We start from the raw sequence: 21,510 nt of genomic DNA, 5'->3' as shown, positions 1-21,510 counted from the left end.
TGAAGGTGGGAAAAGTCTGATTTCATTCCAGGCTATAGGGCAACAAAAGGTGAAAAATTTGAAAGAGGGTGTCGACTTTCCATAAAGCACTGTACAGTCAGCACAACATACTTCACTGCTGTTAGAAATGTAATCACGACTTTTGGTGGACCCTGTATCGGACCGGCCACTGCTTCATCGGTGTCGTTCATAACCTTATGTGACATGCTGTTTAATTTCTTAAGTTAGTGACACACACACACACACACACACACACACACACACACACACACACACACACACACACACACACACACACACACACACACACACACACACACACACACACACACACACACACACACACACACACACACACACACACACTCACTTACTCTCTCAGTTTGAAAATGAAAAAGAGGTCGGCAGGGATATTTGTCACAGTTAATCGTTAATGTATGGGACAGTCGGCTTGGCAAGGTGGTAGCAGCAGAAACGGTGGATCAGTTAGCATGTTCAGTCATTGTCTATCTACCAAGAAGCAATGAGGATGTCGGCAGAAATAGTGGGTACACTTGTTGGTATGTGCACGTTGGATTGATTAGACATCGAGATGTTCAGAATCCTTTGAACTATCGAGTGAATCTTGCCAAGTGTGAACATGTGTTGTTCTTCTTTCGGCTGCTCCCGTTAGGGGTCGCCACAGCGGATCATCCGTTATGATCCACATACTGATTTGGCACAGGTTTTACGCCGGATGCCCTTCCTGACGCAACCCTGGTCACCTCTTACGACACAGGGATAAGGATTGGGTTTCGCCATGATTCCGGGCTGCCCTACACCCTCTCATAGCGCCCGTCCTCAAGCGATCCTCCAACCCAAACCTCCGAGTAGCCGGATTACAGGCGCACATCATTACGCCTGGTCCAAGTGTGAACACGTCATCAGGAAAATTCAACCCCAACCCAATTGTGCCACCCCATAACACTGTCCCCACTCATGTTGCGAAGGTCGTTGTCTTGTTTGTCTCGTTAACCTCTCGACCCTAAATCCCTCCCCCTCCTCGATCATCCTCACCCTTTTCACTCCACTCTTCCACAAATACCTACACCACAGGTTCGAGAGCACCACACTTCATGCCAACTTATAAAGAGTGCTTGAAAGTGACAGCACCGGTAAGATGGGCTGAACTATCTTTTTTTTTCTGTGCTTCGTTAACAGTGCAATGGTTCCTGACAACCGGTTCCAATCGTCGTGACTCGAGATATGTAACTTGAGCCGATTGAATGAAAGTTACAATTGATCACATACAGAGCCCCTTTTGACGACGAATAAGTTCGGGTGTTCCTCCTCCTCTCACATTCGCGCACGGCGAAGCTCAGGCTCGACATGTATCACCGGCTCGCTCGCCCCCTCTTCTCATCAGTGAGTCGCATGTTGTGCTTGTAACGCGTGGCACCTCGGAACTCGGCGCTTTTGCACGTCCTGCTATTTCTTGAGGAATTCGTACTTGTTTCGTGTGCCGACAAAAAAAAAAACCTTCCTTAATTTATTGGTTTATTTCAGTTGCTTTTGTACGCTTTATCTTTTATTCCGAGCACGTTTTCACGGGTCGTTGAGCGTTCACGCCTTTTCGGGCGGTGTATATGCAACAACAAAATTTTTTCGCCTGATGACATTTTTAATTGTGCTTTCGACGAGATTGTGCCATATATATATATATAGTATATATATATATATATATATATATATATATATATATATATATATATATATATATATATATATATATATATATATATTTTCTTCATGGAGTCTTTCTTTCTTCGTCATAAATGGCATGATTACTACAAGCAGTTCTGTCTGTACCTTGTTCAAACATCGTGTGTTAATCCACTTTCAATGCTGTTTACCATCGGGCTTCCATGACGTGAATGAACACTGTACGTCGTGCGTGTTGTCGGTGAGCTTGATGGAGCGGAGACTGAGCTCACGTCGCAAATTACAACCAGCATTTATTTATTTATTATTTATTCACTTCAATAAATACTCTTTTAATTTGGGGAAAACAACAAGTTGAGATTACAACCGTGTAAAATACCTCAAGCGTGGTACAGTGGGTTTACAGTACTCTGAAAAATGTTGGGCCCATCCAAGGCTGTGGCACAGATCACGACACCATGAGGTAAATTATGCATAAGGAGCCCATCGGCTCAGACTTGTAAGAATCGGCTTCGATCTTCACTTCTGCACCAATTGACCTGTCGTAGTTGATGGGACGAAGCAATTGATTGATGCCGATGGATCTTCCTCCTTGATTTCTGTGCGTTATTTTGGAGGTAGATGAGTTGAAGGACCGTGGTGTTGCTGCTGTTTGTTTCAGCTTTTTGATGGGGAGGGGGATGCTTGCTGATGCAACTCTCTTTTCGGTTGCACAAGATGAGGAATGTTCTCGATGTTGTATGAAGTTTGTACTTGCTCTTCAAGAATTAATGAGCATGCGAGTGGCTAATTAACACAGGTACACGACCACAGCCCCGAGCTCAACGTGGGCGCCGCGAAAGCATTGTGACGTAATGGAACACCTTAATATGGCATTTTTATTCCCCAAGGCGGGAAAAGGCAACAAACATGGGAATTCTCTGGATTTTTTTGCAGTTGAGTCGAGAGCGACATAGGCTAAGCGACTGTAAAATGACATGGAGTCCTCCTTTTGGGTGTAAATAACACGGAGTCCTCCTTTTGGGCCGTTATTACACGGAGTCCTCCTTTTGGGCCGTTATTACACGGAGTCCTCCTTTTGAGCCGTTATTACACGGAGTCCTCCTTTTGGGCCGTTATAACACTGAGTCCTCCTTTTGGGCCGTTATTACACGGAGTCCTCCTTTTGGGCCGTTATTACACGGAGTCCTCCTTTTGGGCCGTTATTACACTGAGTCCTCCTTTTGGGTGTAAATAACACGGAGTCCTCCTTTTGGGCCGTTATTACACGGAGTCCTCCTTTTGGGCCGTTATTACACGGAGTCCTCCTTTTGGGCCGTTATTACACGGAGTCCTCCTTTTGGGCCGTTATTACACGGAGTCCTCCTTTTGGGCCGTTATAACACGGAGTCCTCCTTTTGGGCCGTTATTACACGGAGTCCTCCTTTTGGGCCGTTATTACACGGAGTCCTCCTTTTGGGCCGTTATTACACGGAGTCCTCCTTTTGGGCCGTTATTACACGGAGTCCTCCTTTTGGGCCGTTATTACACGGAGTCCTCCTTTTGGGCCGTTATTACACGGAGTCCTCCTTTTGGGCCGTTATTACACGGAGTCCTCCTTTTGGGCCGTTATTACACGGAGTCCTCCTTTTGGGCCGTTATTACACGGAGTCCTCCTTTTGGGCCGTTATTACACGGAGTCCTCCTTTTGGGCCGTTATTACACGGAGTCCTCCTTTTGGGCCGTTATTACACGGAGTCCTCCTTTTGGGCCGTTATTACACGGAGTCCTCCTTTTGGGCCGTTATTACACGGAGTCCTCCTTTTGGGCCGTTATTACACGGAGTCCTCCTTTTGGGCCGTTATTACACGGAGTCCTCCTTTTGGGCCGTTATTACACGGAGTCCTCCTTTTGGGCCGTTATTACACGGAGTCCTCCTTTTGGGCCGTTATTACACGGAGTCCTCCTTTTGGGCCGTTATTACACGGAGTCCTCCTTTTGGGCCGTTATTACACGGAGTCCTCCTTTTGGGCCGTTATTACACGGAGTCCTCCTTTTGGGCCGTTATTACACGGAGTCCTCCTTTTGGGCCGTTATTACACGGAGTCCTCCTTTTGGGCCGTTATTACACGGAGTCCTCCTTTTGGGCCGTTATTACACGGAGTCCTCCTTTTGGGCCGTTATTACACGGAGTCCTCCTTTTGGGCCGTTATTACACGGAGTCCTCCTTTTGGGCCGTTATTACACGGAGTCCTCCTTTTGGGCCGTTATTACACGGAGTCCTCCTTTTGGGCCGTTATTACACGGAGTCCTCCTTTTGGGCCGTTATTACACGGAGTCCTCCTTTTGGGCCGTTATTACACGGAGTCCTCCTTTTGGGCCGTTATTACACGGAGTCCTCCTTTTGGGCCGTTATTACACGGAGTCCTCCTTTTGGGCCGTTATTACACGGAGTCCTCCTTTTGGGCCGTTATTACACGGAGTCCTCCTTTTGGGCCGTTATTACACGGAGTCCTCCTTTTGGGCCGTTATTACACGGAGTCCTCCTTTTGGGCCGTTATTACACGGAGTCCTCCTTTTGGGCCGTTATTACACGGAGTCCTCCTTTTGGGCCGTTATTACACGGAGTCCTCCTTTTGGGCCGTTATTACACGGAGTCCTCCTTTTGGGCCGTTATTACACGGAGTCCTCCTTTTGGGCCGTTATTACACGGAGTCCTCCTTTTGGGCCGTTATTACACGGAGTCCTCCTTTTGGGCCGTTATTACACGGAGTCCTCCTTTTGGGCCGTTATTACACGGAGTCCTCCTTTTGGGCCGTTATTACACGGAGTCCTCCTTTTGGGCCGTTATTACACGGAGTCCTCCTTTTGGGCCGTTATTACACGGAGTCCTCCTTTTGGGCCGTTATTACACGGAGTCCTCCTTTTGGGCCGTTATTACACGGAGTCCTCCTTTTGGGCCGTTATTACACGGAGTCCTCCTTTTGGGCCGTTATTACACGGAGTCCTCCTTTTGGGCCGTTATTACACGGAGTCCTCCTTTTGGGCCGTTATTACACGGAGTCCTCCTTTTGGGCCGTTATTACACGGAGTCCTCCTTTTGGGCCGTTATTACACGGAGTCCTCCTTTTGGGCCGTTATTACACGGAGTCCTCCTTTTGGGCCGTTATTACACGGAGTCCTCCTTTTGGGCCGTTATTACACGGAGTCCTCCTTTTGGGCCGTTATTACACGGAGTCCTCCTTTTGGGCCGTTATTACACGGAGTCCTCCTTTTGGGCCGTTATTACACGGAGTCCTCCTTTTGGGCCGTTATTACACGGAGTCCTCCTTTTGGGCCGTTATTACACGGAGTCCTCCTTTTGGGCCGTTATTACACGGAGTCCTCCTTTTGGGCCGTTATTACACGGAGTCCTCCTTTTTGGGCCGTTATTACACGGAGTCCTCCTTTTTGGGTGTAAATAACATGGAGTCCTCCTCTTGGGGTGTTTTTGGGTGAAAATAACACCGCATCCTCTTTTTCTTCTCATTTTTTTTTGGGTCAAATATTTTTTTTGTGCCCTGGGCTCCAAAAAATCGTAATCCACCTCTGAATGTGCATTACCTTGCTGCATGTTTTGCAGTCAGCAGCGTGAGGGTCTGAATTTGCTTCCTCCTTAATTGCATGAAATCATTTATTGTCTGAAGTTATTAAATTGTGTATACTTTCATTCAGTTGAATATCTTGAAATGTCTAGTCGTACTGTGGCCATATTTTGTTTCTTTTTGCTGTCGTTGAAATTGACTTGTTGCTTTATATTAAATAGTCAAATACTATTGTAATGGAATTCTGGACTTGCATGTGACGAGCTTCCAGGCACATGTCGGACATGCACTGACCAATTTTTCAATTTGCGGAAACAACATTATTGAAATAGATAGTCCTTTACTGTCATTAATATTGTCTAAACATGTAATTATTGCTGTCTTCAAAAAAAATTAATAATAAATTTATGATCTAGTTTTTAGATCGGTCTTACTAAAATAGATTTAAAAAACTAGATACTAGATTTTTATCTATTACTAGATAGATAACAAAAACTAAAAATAAAGTGAAAAGGATGGGGTGGGGGGAGTGAAGTTGTTTTCCCTGGACCCCTGCTGGCTCTCACCACCCCTACCTGAAATGAAGGGGTTTTCAAGCTTTTTACCCCATGCTTTTTGAAAAAAAAAAAAGGGGGATATTATAATCGGTGCCTGTCCGTCCGTCTTGCGATATCCTTCTAAACAGTAGTGTAGAAATCCACTAAACTTGGTTGTTATGATCACTGCATGGTTAAATGTGCGAGTGCAGTGTCATTTTTGGCCCCAACCCCCCTGGGTCCCTTGGTGGGGTCAAAAATATCGTAAAATGCAAATACAGGCACATTTTAAAACATGGTTTCATGAAATTTTGTTGATGCAATCAACATTGGTGGAACTCATGGAATATGTAATGAATTTTTTGCATTGAATCCTGTGGTTCATGTTTCGGGGGTAATCCGAAGGATTACAGCAATTAAAAAACAAACAGACAATCAAATGAAATTGCTCGTTTAGCAAGGAATTGCGGGAATAACTTTGTCATATCTCTATGATCTGAAAAAAACAAAAACCTGGAAATCAATTTGGTTCTTATAAGTCGATAGTGCTGCTCTTTAATGAGTTATCGCACTTGGTTTGGTCATGACCATAACTTGGAAGTCAATCGGACTTGAAATGGCATTTTTATCGCAATTTGAAATTTTTGACCCGACCCCCCCTGACATTCGACCCCCGACCACTAAGAAGGGTGTTGGTGTGACACCCCAATGAGACATATGGTTGGATGCAGTATTGGAAGATGCACATTTTGGATTTGGTTTGAAGTCGATACGAACATTTCAGCGGACATTTTTGCAAAAATAAGAATTTCGATTTTTCGGTGACCTTGACCTTGACCTTTGACCAAGATTCACCAAAAACGACAAGTGTAAGTTTGACCCTGGCCGACATCTGTACCCAGTTTGGTCATGATCCCTGAAACGGTGTGGCTGCTACAGGGTAAATAAACACACAAATAACAGACAGACAGACAGATACACAGAATGACACACACAACCGACCAACATAATTTCCGAAATCCAAAGGATTCCGGCAATTAACAAACAGACAATCAAACAGACAGAGAGGGGTGAAAACATAACCACCTTCACCTTCGGTGGTGGAGGTAACTAGAACGATGTTAAACATGCCAGTTTGCAAATCTGCTTTCTATTAAAATGTGAAAGCAATTACTGTGGTTTATCTACAGAAATTTGGAAATGAATCAGCATGTTGTGAAAATGATTATGGAAAGTAGCTTACCGATGTATCCTAAACTAAGGTTCAGAGATAGTACTTTTTATTACCATTGCACTATGCCCTTATTGCTATATATTTACAGCGCCTTCAGAAAGTATTCGCACCCCTTGACATTTTCACATTTTGTTGTGTTACAGCCTGAATTTAAAATGGATTAAATTGAGTGAAATGAGAGCGAGAGATGAACCTTCAGAGTTTAGGCTTTATTCCATTTGATTGGAGCCGCTTCTGTGGGCACACCAGGAAATTCCCCAATTCCGTCGCCTGGCGGAGTTCCTGGGGGGGAAATGTCAGAAGGAGGAGTGCCAGGAGGTGGTGTACCGGCGGGAGGAGTACCTGAGGGAGCCAGATGGCGAACCGACACAGTGGTCTCCCTGCCATCCGGGAGCCTGACATGAGCATACTCTGGATTAGTGTCAATGAGTTCGACCCCCTCCACCAGCGGTTCATACTTGCTTTGTCGTACCGGGCGTTTCATGAACACTGTACCGGGGTGGGTCAGCCAGTTGGGCACCGTTTGACCGTCAACATAATGTCGTTGGTGAGTAAACATGCGTTCGTGAGGAGTGGCATTTGTGGACGTGCAGAGCAAAGAGCGTATGGAATTCAGAGCGTCAGGAAGAGTAACCTCCCATCGCTCGGGGCCCAGTCCTCTCGATTTCAGCGCCAGAGTTACGGCTTTCCAAATTACTCCATTATACCGTTCCACCTGCCCGTTTCCCTGTGGGTTGTAACCCGTCGTTCGACTAGTTGCTATGCCGTGCTCTAATAGGAATTGTTTTAGCCCGGCCGACATGAAACACGGCCCTCTGTCTGAATGTATGTACGAAGGTCTCCCAAACATAGCGAAGAGGTCAGAGAGACATTTTACGACAGTGCCCGAGGTCATATCCGAGCACGGAAACGCGAAAGGGAACCTTGAATATTCATCAACAACGGTGAATATGTATCTGTTGTCTGTTTGGGGCGGTAGGGGCCCTTTGAAGTCGATGTTTAGTCTCTCGAAGGGGGAAGTAGCCTTGATCAGTCTGCCAGAAGCCGCGCCATAGAATCTGGGTTTTAGTTCAGCACAAACAGGGCATGAAGCATTCATTTGTTTAATATCTTCAACAGAATAGGGAAGATTTTGTCTGAGGTACAAATGTGCCATCCTGGTTACCCCTGGGTGGCACAGAGACACATGGAGGTCTTGCAAAGCCTGACTGATTGTTGCCGAACTGTAGACCCGGGAGAAGGTATCTGCAGCAGGGTTTTCCTTCCCGGGCCGGTAAACAATGTCGTACCTGTAGCAGGCTAGGTCTATCCGCCATCTCATAATTTTTTCATTCTTAATTTTTCCGTTATTTTTCCCATCAAACATGAAAGCCACGGATCGTTGGTCCGTAACGAGCGTGAAGTGGTTTCCCAGTAAATAATGTCTCCATTTACGCAGCGCTTCGACGATGGCGTACGCCTCCTTCTCTATTGCCGAGTGTCTCTGCTCGCTTCTAGAGAGAGTTCTCGAGAAGAAAGCGACCGGCCGCCCAGACTGATTAAGTGTTGCAGCTATGGCGTGATTTGAAGCGTCGGTCTCCACCACGAAGGGCACCGAGCTGTCGATCGATAAAACCACGGACTTACTGATATCATCCTTGAGATCGTGGAAAGCTTTTACGACAGCGGCATCTGGTGGAAAGTTTTTGCAATGCACTAGGGGATGTATTTTCTCAGAGTATTGCGAAATCCATCTTGCATAGTAAGCGAACATCCCGATCACCCGGCGCATTGTTTGCAAGTCCTGAGGTGGTGGGAAGCTCACGGAGCGGGCGCAATCGCTCAGGATCAGGCTTATTGTGCCGTCGGCTATTGTGTAGCCGAGAAGGTCAATTGACCTTGCCGAGAATACGCATTTCTCGTAGTTGAGAGTCAGATTATATTTTCCAGCAATGCTCAAGAATCTGTCCAGATTCCTATCATGTTCCCTCTGATCCCTACCGCACACTGTGACATTATCCACGTAAACAAAAGTGTCTTCGAGGTTTTCATCTGAGATGATGTCGTCCATAACCCGTTGGAAGCAAGCTACTCCATTCGTGACACCGAATGGTATCCTTCTGAACTGGTAGAGGCGCCTACCTGCCTGGAATGCAGTGTACGGTTTGTCTTCCTCTCGGATGGGAATTTGATGATAGGCGCTTCGCAAGTCGATGGTACTGAATACCTTATAATTGGCCACGCGTTCGACCATCTCATCTATGCGCGGCAGGGGGTAGGCGTCGATTTGGGTGAAGCGATTGACCGTTTGGGATTTAATCGACAACCATTCGTTTCTTATGGTTCTGACTGCTGGTTACTAACACCTGTGCGCGCCATGGCGAATCGCTCGGTTCTATAATTCCCTCCTCCAGTAATCGCTTGGTTTCCGAAGTGATGAAATTCATGTCAGCAGTGGTATATCGCCGCGATTTGATCGCTATCGGTTTGCAGACCGGCGACAAGTTAGCGAACAGCTGGGGGGACGTCACCTCCGCGGTGGTCAGCGCATTTAAAATTAGACGAGGCTTGCTTCCTCCAAAGGGTATTTCGACGCTCGTGTGCTGCTTGAGGACATTATGACCCAGAATTACGTCTGCGCACAAATCACGAAGCACCAGCACCTTTACATCCCGATGCATGTACCCTTTTACGTCCAATTCAACATTGCAGTACCCTCGTACGCGGGATTGTAGTGAGGTGGCGGCCATGCATACCGTATTGTCAGTCGGGTGGATTACCCATTTCCTGCCCTTCACTAGCGAGCTGTTGACGAAACTTTCAGAGCTACCGGTATCAATCAGTGCCTCAGCCATATGCCCGTTAATTCGCACGTTGATGATAGCCTTGGATAGATTCCCCGGGGAGGCTGCAGTCAATTTATTTTGCGAGTAGAGAGCCGCAGAAGTGGGTTTATTCCTCCTTAGAGTAGATTTACATACCCTGGCATAATGCCCTTTCTTGTCGCAATTCATGCATGTGGCATCTCTGGCGGGACATTTTTGACGAGGGTGCCTTTTGTACCCACAAAAGAAGCATTTACCGACCGGAGCAGTTGCTGAGGAGTTTGACGAGGTCTGGGTATCCGGCTCCTCGGGTGTTTCTCCATCCCTCATGTCTGGCTGTGTCTGTGCCAGTGGGGTTCCTTGGGTTCCCATCGTAGCAGCGTTCATGAGCAGCATCGGTGTCCCAAATGACTCAGATTGCTGCTGAGCCGTATCCATCGCTCGAGCCTGATCGACTACCTTGTCAAGAGTGGGTTGCGCTTTCTCTAGTAAGCGTTGCCGTATGTGGGCTGATCTGAGTCCTTGGATGAATGCCTCCCGGGTCGCTTCCTTTCGGTGTTCCTCGGCGCTTACCGCCCGGAAGCTGCAGTCTTTTCCCAGCTGATTCAGAGCTTGCAGGAACTGATCGATTGTCTCCCCGGCTGCTTGCTTGCGTGTGTTGAGAAGATGTCGTATGTATACCTCGTTCTTGGGCTTCACGTAGAGCGCCTGCAGCACGTCGATCGCTGCTTCGTAAGTGCCGCACTCCGAGAAGAGTCTGTACACGCTGGGCGAGACATGATTCACGAGAGCGGCAAATTTGTCAGCTCCCTCCGCGATGATGGTCAGATAGTGTGAGAAGGAGCAGAACCAATGTGACCATTTCATTTCTGCGTCAGTCGCGTTCGGGTCTGCGTCGAACCTCTCTGGTTTGTAGATCTTGTCCATCTTTGGTTGAGAGAGCCGAGAAAATCAAATGGAATAAATTGAAATGAGAGCGAGAGATGAACCTTCAGAGTTTAGGCTTTATTCCATTTGATTGGAGCCGCTTCTGTGGGCACACCGGGGAATACAGGTTCAGCTAGGAGTACATAAGCAGAAACGTATACATGTGCAGTTAACCATTGCAGACTAAATCCGCGTAAGCACGGAGTTCGATATAATCTCCATTCTCACCAGTCAATGAGCACCTTCAGTTAACGAGCATCAAGTGGACAGCCGATGTCAATAGCAATGCCCCGGGGACAATCACTCGTGCCGCAGAGAGACCTCCCCTTATACGCGAGACGCACAACATGTGATCCCGCGTCATGTCCCTCGATTCACGTTAATTCACCACATTGAGATTTTGTTTTGTCACCGATCTTCACAAAATACCCCCATAATGTCAGAGGAATTTTTCTTTTTTTAGAAATTTTTCACAAATTAATAAAAAATGTAAAGCTGAAATGTCTTGCATCAACAAGTATTGAACCCCTTTGCTATGACACTCCAAATTGAGATCATGTGCATCCAATTTCCTTTGATCATCCTTGAGATGTTTCTACAACTTGCTTGGAGTCCATCTGTGGCCAATTCAATTGATTGATTAAAGAAGCAGTGGGAATCATTTCAGGGACAAAGAGAGTGTTTCCGGAATGATCTCCGTATGTTAAATAGAAAGGGGGCAGCAAGGTTTGCAGTGGGAATTAAGGAAGGAATTCAGGCTTTTTTTTTAGGTCAGTGGAGGGTTTGAATGGTATTAAGGAACGGATGATGTAATTGTGATGAATAAAGCCAGGCAAGAAAATAGAATTTCAGGAAGGGAAAAGTGAAACATATTCTATACCAATGCCAGAAGTTTAAATAATAAGATGGAAGAGCTTGAAGCCAAAGTAGATAACGAGGAGTACGATATAGTTGCAGTGAGTGAGACATAGTTTGAGGAGGAGAGTAACTAGAGGACAGGATTAGAAGGCTACAAGGTGTATCGGAGTGATAGGAAAGAGGAGAATAGGAGGAGGAGAAGCAATCTGGGTAAATGACAGCATTACATCAAGAGAAAGGGGTGACATTAAGGAAGGAATAAATGTGGAGGATTCTGTATGGGTAGAGATTAGAGATTGTAAAAACAGTAAGATACTGGTAGGATGCTTTTACAGGGCTCTGGGTGTGAAGGAAGAGGAGGAAGGAGTACATGAAAAATTCAAAAGGGCATGTGGTAAGGGAAGAGTATTGATTATGGGGGATTTTAACTTGCCAGGGATAGATTGGATCCAGAAACAGGGAAAGGGCAGAGTGGATGAGGATTTCTTAGTTTTAGTCCTGGATTGCTTTTTAACCAAGTTTGTGGATAAGCACACGAGGGGAAGTGCAGTGTTAGACCTCCTTTTAAGTAACGATCCCAAAATGGTGGAGGAGGTGGAGGTCGGGGAGCATTTCGGAGCAAGTGAACATAACATTATATGTGCAAAGATTCTGTTGAGGGTTAGAGTTCAGGATAGTAGGGTAAGGCTGTGAGATTTCAGGAAGGCAAACCTTCAGGGTATGAGGAGAGAGTTGGGTGATGTAGATTGGGAGAATCTAACAATAGGACAATCTAACAAGAGAAATGCTAACAAGAGAAATGGGTAACGTTCAAGGAGCAAATGCAGAGTAAGTACATTCCAATGAGGTGTAAAGCTGGAAGCAGAAAGAGACCAGGGTGGTTGAGCAGTGAGATAAGGAACGCTATTAGGGAGAAGCAGAAGGCATTTATTAGGTTTAAAATAACAGGACTGGAGTTAGATTTACATCATTATTGGAGTAAACAGAGGCAAGTGAATAAAATAACTTGGCAAGCTAAAAGAGAGTATGAGAAGGACATGGCTAAGGATATTAAACGTAACAGCAAGGCTTTCTTTAAGTATCTCAGGAGAAAAGAACAGGTTAGGACCAGTGTGGGTCCATTGAGGAATAGCACCGGGAGAGTGGTTTGTGATGAAAGTGGGATGGCAGGCTTATTAAACAGGTATTTTTCTTCAACTTTGACACAAGAACAGTCAGGAGAATTGCCAATAGCTGAGAGTATCTATGGAGGAGGTGAGGAAGGGCTTTTACAGAAAATCCAGGTTGGAGTGGAGGAAGTAAAGGAACAGCGAGGTAATCTAAGAGTAAATAAGGCTCCGGGTCCAGATAATATGCACCCGAGAGTATTGATGGAAGTGGCTGAGCAGGTAAGCGAGATGTTAATGGATATTTTCAATTGCTCACTGGATTCAGGACAGGTACTGGAGGATTGGAGAGTGGCAAATGCAACACCATTATTTAAGAAAGGATCCAGAGAAGAATTGGGAAACTATAGACCTGTTCGTTTGACTTCAGTTGTGGGGAAGTTGTTGGAGACATTAATTTGGCACCGGATGAAGAACTATTTAAATATATACAAAATAATTAAAGGGAGTCAGCATGGGTTTACCAAAGGTAGTTCCTGTTTAACAAATCTTTTAGAGTTCTATGAAGCAGTGTCTGATTGGGTGGATGAGGGAAGGGCAGTGGACGTAGTATATCTAGACTTTAAGAAGGCATTTGATAAGGTACCACATCGGAGGTTGTTAGCCAAAGTGAGGGCTTGTGGAGTGGCTGGTCAGGTAGCTAATTGTATGGAAAACTGGCTTAGTGGTAGGAAACAAAGAGTGGCTGTGAGTGGGAGGATGTCTGGCTGGGAGGATGTAAGTAGTGGGGTACCTCTGGGATCAGTACTCAGACCATTACTATTCAATATTTACATCAACGATTTGAATAATGGAGTAAAGAGTACGCTTTCCAAATTTGTGGATGACAAAGCTTTGAGGTAAGGTGCATTGCAGAGGGGATGGTGATCAGATACAGGAAAGTATTGACACTTGCAAAGATTGGGCAAAAGATTGGCAGATGGAATTTAACCTGAGCAAGTGTAAGGTGTTGGGGATGGGAAAGAACAATGAAAATAGAGATTACATGATCTAATGGATAATTTTGGAGCGTGTCACACAGGAGAAGGATCTGGGGGTGGTAATAGATACGGGAGGTAAGCAGGCAGCACAGTGCCAGTCAGCTATAGGTAAAGTAAATCTGGTTTTAGGTTGTATTTGGAGGGGGATCATTTATAAATCAAAAGATGTGGTGTTAACATTGTACAGGAATTTAGTGAGGGCCACATCTAGAATATTGTGTGCAGTTTTGGTCACCACAACTCAGGAAGGATATAGATGCCATTGAGAGGGTTCAGCGCAGGGCTACTAGATTGATTCTGGGCCTAGCTGGACTCAGCTATGAGGAGCGGCTGAAGGAGACAGGGCTTTATGCACTAGAAAGGAGGCGGTTACGAGGAGATATGATCGAGATGTTTAAGATATTGAAAGGTACAGATAAATTAATTATTCAACAGAGTAGACAGTGATAGGACCAGGGACCATAGCCTGAGAGTTAAGAAGAGGATTGTTAAGATGGTATTAAGGTGGGGTCTTTTACTCGGAGTCGTTAATGCAAAGAATGGTCTCCTTGGAAAGGTAGTGGCAGAAGAAACAGTGGACAAGTTTAAATTCGAATTAGATAGGTACTTAGTTATGGAGTTGGAGGGGTAAAGGGATGTTGGCAGGACTTTTGGGTAGTTTGAGCATTGATGGCTGATTGTGTGCATGTGTACGGAGTGCTGTTGGCGGGGGTCTCGTCAAGGGGTGTTGTGTGGTTGATGTGTGTTTTCAACCAAGCCCATGCCCCCTCCCCTGAGGAGAAGAAAAAAAAAACATTTACAAGAAAATACAAAATACAAAAACTTAAAATAAATAGATAAATTAAAAAAACACTAAAAAAATTAAATTAATTTAGCATTTTCTTCTTTGGATCTTGTGTTGATAAATTAGTGTGGTGTTGATGTCATGCAGGCATGATGGGCTGAATGGCCTCCACCTGTGTCTAATTTCCTTGTACTGGACATGACACAAAGAAACACACCTTTCTATATGAGGTCCCACAGTTGACAGTGCATGTCAGAACAGAAACTATACTATGAAGTCCAAGGAACTGTCCGTAGAACTCCAAGATAGAATTGTGAGGGGGATAGATCTGGGGAAGGATATGAAACAATTTCCAGTGTTGAAAGTTCCCAAGAGCACAGTGAGCTCCATCATTAGAAAATGTCAAGAATCTGGAACTACCCAGACTCTTCCTGGAGCTGGCCATCTGACGTAACTGAGCAACCAGGCAATAAGGACCTTGGTCAGGGAGGTGACGAAGAACCCAATGACCACTCTGACAGAACGACCGAGTTCCTTGGCTGAGATGGGAGAACCTGTCGGAGGGACAACAGTCTCTGCAGCACTTCACAAATCCAGGCTTTATGGGAGAGTGACCAGACACCGAAACAAAAAGAGGCAAAATAGAGTCTGTAATGTGACTCAACAAAGCGAGTTCATGTTCTTTGTAATTTCAAACAACGTATCACATGGTATTTGGTGTGCAATTTTTAACAACTTCATTAAGGTGGCAAAATCTCCCACAAGGCGTTACTACAGATAACAACTCAACACGTGCAAATGCCTGGTGTTGGCTTAATGGTTCGGGTGGTGGGCTTGGGATCCTAGGGTCCTAAGTTCAAATCCCGCTCAGCTGTTGAATTAATACCAGGTGGGGTTAACTCGGCCTGTCATCCTTCCCAGGTCAGCAAAATGAGTGCCAGCATGCTGGTACACTGTGTCAGAGTGGGGACCCGTCCAGGATTGCGCCCAATAGCCAAGGAAACTGCTTAGGCAGCACCAACGCTCTGCACAGAGTATGGTCCCAATGGATGGATGGATGGACGTGCAAATGCAATGGGAATATGGGATGTGCAAAAGTTTACCCTTACATCAATACAAAATGTAAACAGTGGTGTTATAGCCTTTGTCATCATTAGTGAGACGAAACGGTGAATACTAGAATGGGCACTCAGCAGAGCACATAACCAAATCTAATCAATTCTTCACCAAAATCGATTCAATTCATCCTTGTCACACACCCAACCTGCCCATCAAGTTTCATCCAAATCTGTCAACAACGTTTTGAGATATCCCACACAAACAAAGAGACAGACAGGTGTGAAAACAACCTCTTTCCACCTTCAGTGGGTGGAAGTAGTAATTCAAATTTTGCACGCCCTTAACCAGCAATACCCCGATTATAATATGTTGTGGTGAATTGCTAAGTGCTTTGGTGAACAACAAAAGATAACCTCCCGCATAATTTGGTCACCGTTGATGAAATTTGATTCAGGAAGTTGCAACCATTGGTTTCTCCCCCATGCTTACCATGGCGGCTCGCATGATTTGGCCACATGTGTATGCTTGTCAATACATGAGAGTAGTGATGGTCGGGGCTGCTTGCGACCTGCAACACATCTACCTTCACCCCCATCCACATGGTTTTGCACTTTTCACTGTATGGTCACTTTTTGAAATGCTATCCACAAAATATGGTTACTCAGAACTTGCATTAATCTGTTTAGTAATGACTTTCAATGTTTTATTTACCTCTGCCATCAAAGGTGGACGGAGGTTATGTTTTCACCCCTGTTTGTCTGTTTGTCTGTCTGTCTGTCTGTCTGTCTGTCTGTTTGTCAGCAGGATAACGAAAAACGATATGCATGGATTCGGATGAAACTTTGTGGACAGGTTGGGTGTGTGACGATGACAAATTGATTAGATTTTGGTCAAGATCCGGATCTGGACCAGAATTGAAAAAAAAAAGATTTGTCACTATTGAGAGATAGGCCCAAAAACTATATGTTGCATGATAATTCAAAAGCTTTATGGATGGATTCAGACAAAACTTCTTGGTGGACAAATTGGCTTTGTGACAAGGAAGAATTGATTTGATTTTGGTGAACATCTGGATCCAGCCCATCAGTGGGATATAAAACGTAAACTGTTCAGCCTGGCAGAGGTATGTGCTCTACCAAGTGCCATTCTACTTTTTAAATTTTTTTATTTTGGAATTATGTGTTCAATCCTCTATTGCATACTTAGAATGTAATATTTTTTTTTCATTTGATGTACCCTATTCTTTACAGAGCACAAGTGCTACAGAAGCAGTTTCTTGGCAAGGCTTATTTACACTGGATGCAGATGGTTTGCCATTATCTTCTTTGCGTTGTTTGTCTTTACTCTATCCTTTGAAAAGCTGAGCGTAAAGCAAGGAAACGGCATGTACCATTTTTAATAGGACTTTGGTATGACTCGGTCTGGGTTTGAACCACCGACCTTCCAGACTCAGAGCAGGTGTTATAACCGTTACATCACTGAGTCTGATAATGTAATAGAAAGCTCTTGTTAAATTGTAATATATAGCTCTCTCTACTGTTCCTTTTGTGTCCTGTTATGTCCTGATCCATTCAGTGTACTTGCTCTTCCACGAGCCACAACGATGTACAATTTTTATTTTATTTTATAATGCATCACTTTGCTTTATAATTGCAGTGAAGAGGATCTTGTGAACCTTCGTTGTTTGAGGACCAGATCTAGCTTAGGTTAGCCACCATTGCATTATACTGTTGCATATATGGGAGAGGGGCATTAGTTAGATTATGTCCTTAGACGCCATGTATGTTCACATATAGTTGAACTCCCTAGGCCTTACAATCAACCATGACCTTTCCTGGGCCGACCCCAGAGCAAAGCTGGCTTCCAAAATCAGCCGCAGACTCTGTATCCTCTGTCGATCCAAGTCTTTCTTTGGAAAATATGAGCTACTCTTGGTCTACAAGGTCTTTGTTTGTAACTCATTGGAGTTTCTTTGCTGCTGTCTGCTATGAGCTGGTGCCTCAGCATCACATCGGTCACTCCTGGATTCTGTGGAATCTAAAGCTCTCAAAATGATTGGAATCTCTCATACTTCTTCAAATTCAACCAATTATATTGTTGTCAGGCCTGGTCTCGATGGCGAGCACGACCGCTAGATGGAGCAGTGGAGTCGGCTCCACCGAACACCCGGAATTTAGGTCGTACCTTTCAGATTCATCCGAAAGTACTGGTCCCTTACAGGACCATGAATCGCCAATAATTTGACCGCGTGGAGTCAGGATAATTGCCAACTTCAATATACCTAAGTATCCACGCGGCAAAGCTACCAGGGAATCACACCCTCGGCAGGCCTCGAGCGGAATGAGCCGTTACCGTGCTCGAACCGTGCGTAACCCGAGCGGATGGTGACCGAGGCCCGTCGGTCAAAATGTACAACTATGGCAATGGCCTTCCTAATTCCCGATCGCAGCGCGGCAAACCAATGATAGAAAGGACAAGGACGAGCTGGGACATTCAACAAGAGGAGAATTTATTAACAATAGGGGGAAAGGAACACACAAAGAGCAGAGTTATCACGACGAAGCAAGGCAAATAATGTACAACAAAAAGCACTTAACAGTTCTACTTAGACAAGACAGGCCCGCACACCCAAAAAGAAATTGGATCCGCCGGGTCTTTATTCGGCTCTCCAGCCGAGGAGGATAGTTCGGCTGGGAGTCAGGACGGCTGGCTACCAGGCTGCGAGCGCGCGGCTGGTCGTCCATCCCTTCCCGGAGCTCCGGTTGCCAAAAGCACGGACCAGGGGAGCCGAACCCAGAGGAGGCGAGACGAGGTGATCTCCCCCGATGAAACGGTCGACCGCTCGCTGCAACGTGTCAGACGAGATACCCCCGATGCGCGGGATGCAGTCCGCCGCAGACCCAGATAGACGCGCTTTGAGACACCCGAGACGCAAACTCTTTACGCTCACCCCGACAACCACACTCCTCTTCAGGAGGGAGGGGCTTCTTCTGCTGGCCACTCGCCTCCTGATTGGTCGGACCCATCGCGCGATTCCCTGCCCGTCTTCCATTGGACAGGCCCACGGTAGGTGGGGAAACTCCCACCCTTCTGGGTGGAATCTCGATCGGAGGCGTTTGTAGCCCCGCCTACCTCCTCACCTCCGGCCACGTGCGTAATGGCGATGGTCTTGAGTGGGGGACGGGGTGGGTGAGACGCCCGCTCCTTGCCGATTGGCCAAAGAGGGATGCCATGCCCATGTTGGACTCCGCCCACGCACGCGCTCGCTCGCCGGCGAGCAAAGAGCGCGGACAATGCCGAAAGCAGAGAGTTGTTGTTGTGAAAGTGAAGATAGGCATTGTTGTCGTTGTTGTAAGTGATGTAAAAATCCTATCTATAAAATAACCCACAGTGCACATACACTTAATTCCTATTAGACACAGGGGATGGATTCTAACTAGAAACACATACTTACCGATATAACTGATCTATAGGACCTGGCTGTTGTGTGCAGTAAGCTTCCAGATTCGTAACAATATTACGTGTACATAGCACATAGCGGGGTTAAGCAATTGTTCCTATCTGTATGTCTGTCTGTCTGTCTGTCTGTCTATCGGTCAATTTCTATGATCGAGGAACAGCTTAGTTTTGATTTAATTTTATATTTTGAACACAAATCGGAAAATGAAGTTTCGCATTACTTTGAATTTGGGAAATTGTACAGAATCTCTCTCTGAGTGCGCGTGTGCAGTTGCGGTATGGCAATTGCTTCTCTCTGTCAGTCTTGCAGTCAATCAAAATTGAAAATCATTCCAAACAGGAAACTTACTGTTTTTATGGATGCCATAAATGACACAAACAACTGGTACAAATAACTAATATAAGGTAATGTAGAAGAGGGTGCCTCAACAGCAGTAAACCTCTGAATAAATGTTTGTTTGTGGTTTTTTTTTCTATAGCTTTAAAACTTCTTTTATTTCATTGAATTATAAATTTGATCACTGCATAACACAATTCACCTTTTTTGCACTTCTGATACTTGCATTTTTAATACTTAATAATCAGATGATCACTTTATTTCATGTCCTACTACATGAATAGCTGAGTTTCTAATCGTTAATTGTTGGATCTTTGTGTCAAAATGTACTCAAGCCTGTTGATTGTGGTATGAAAGGCAATTTACACCAACAATGTAAGTATCTCATGCAAAGCTGAAAGAGAATTTTGTCCCATACGTCACGCATCCTTCGTTAACACCAATTGATCTCTCTTTACTTCTGTGTATTTTTTCTGTAAGAGAATTTGTGACAAGTTGCGTAAATGTTTCAACTTTCTCCATACTGAAAATTCTGGTGAATGATAAAATACTTTCGGAGAACTTTGAATTTGAACATACTTATTTGAAAAATCGTGTTTCTTGTGGTCCCATACATAACGCACCATGTTTTCTTTAATTACATAATCATCCCAAGGGCTAATGACAAATTATTGTGGGTATTCTCTTTGCAGATGCCCAACATTAGAATAAAAATCACTGAAATCAGTGACTATCTTAATTGCTTTTCAGAGGGTTAAACTTTCTGAATGTCCCATACATAACATGCGCAAATTTTTGGACTTGCCCTTACATTTATACCACTGGGTTTCCGAGAGCCGATTCGATGACATATGCGATTTCCCCATATATTCAACAAAAATAATGCTACCAATCAAAATTTGGTATCAAAACGATGAGGCACATTGCATAAAAGAAACAAAATGTAGATATATGATATTTTATTTCTTCTTCTTCTTGCATAGGCAGCTTTGCTGCCAGGTAGCTGTCATTTGGTTGGGGTACAACTATACCGCTGATGCTGTGCCCCTATACCACTACACTGGTAGTCATTTCACCAACCTCAGAAGGATGACAGGCTGAGTCAACCCCACCTGGTGTTTATTTAGTGGCCAACAGTGCTTGAACTCAGGACCTTAAGATCCCAAGCCAGCCACCCTAACCACTCAGCCAACATCAGATTTATATTTTATTTGAATGAGAGACACCATTATGAATTTTTTTTGAGAATATCTCTTTGGGTTTAGCCATTAGCATCATATAAAAATGACCTTATCTACATCGATACTCGCTTGCTATCATTGTTCCATACATCGAAATCATCTTCATTGAACCCTCTATCACATTTACAGATTTCTGATGAGATCCAATATCCAAACAAATTTTAATAACAATTCAACCTTACCCCCTTATTTTGGGCGCAATGCCAGAATGTAGAATGTTGTTCAATTAATTTCAAGGTTCATATCAGAAGGCTTTTATCAGTACTTAATTTTTTTATTTTTTTATTTTATTTTTTTTTACTCTATTTACAGGTATATGGCATTGTGTATTCATGCAATAAGTTAGATAAGACTTGTTTTCCACTTATTAATTTTGTTCCGTTAGTATTTATACAAGTCAGAGCACCCATGCGTTCAGGACCTGCGGACATCAATCCGGCTGCGTGGGACCTTCTGCCGCACTTCAGTGGTTTCACTGGTATAACTCTGGATGCCAAAACAATAACCAAGTGGTTGTGCACAAAACTGGTGTCTCCTGAAGTTTCATCACGATTCAAAGAAATTATGAACATGCCAATGAGCAAGAGTGCACATCCGCACCATGAGGAATGAAAACTCAAAGCTGTCGATGACATAATTGAGAGCATCACAAATAACTTGATGAACCCTTTTCACGTCAACTCGAATGACATGCCTCATATAGCAACAGGGCAGGCAGCAATTAAAGTCGTTCTTGTTCTTGTTCTTGTTCTTGTTCTTGTTCTTGTTCTTGTTCTTGTTCTCCATTCTTGGGACTGATAAATAATCAAGCTGTGCAAGAGCATTCCAACCGCATACCAACTGGTGGATGGGACACTCTTT

At 44.7% G+C, this 21,510-nt stretch overlaps 1 protein-coding gene across 6 annotated transcripts in view; it reads left to right on the top strand.

The window, feature by feature from the left end:
• Window positions 1-1,253: 1,253 nt before the first annotated feature.
• The window catches only part of SHMT2 (serine hydroxymethyltransferase 2), a 106,950-nt gene continuing 86,693 nt past the window's right edge, over window positions 1,254-21,510 (top strand). The window contains exons 1-2 of one of the 6 annotated variants that reach the window (XM_085873150.1): window positions 1,345-1,404; window positions 16,863-16,920. In XM_085873150.1, the coding sequence (XP_085729276.1) occupies window positions 16,912-16,920 (9 nt within the window). In that variant the 5' untranslated portion in view covers window positions 1,345-1,404; window positions 16,863-16,911. Of the gene's footprint in view, window positions 1,405-1,799; window positions 1,943-2,144; window positions 2,165-16,862; window positions 16,921-21,510 lie in introns of those variants that run through there. The other 5 variants (XM_085873147.1, XM_085873148.1, XM_085873149.1 and 2 more) reach the window with 5 other exon arrangements.

This window comes from Eptatretus burgeri, chromosome 3 (genome assembly GCF_056783735.1).
Source record: "Eptatretus burgeri isolate ZD-2024b chromosome 3, Ebu_testis_v1, whole genome shotgun sequence".
NCBI lineage: Eukaryota > Metazoa > Chordata > Myxini > Myxiniformes > Myxinidae > Eptatretus > Eptatretus burgeri.
Note: the sequence above shows the minus strand (reverse complement) of the source record. Positions and strands in the feature narration are given on the sequence as shown.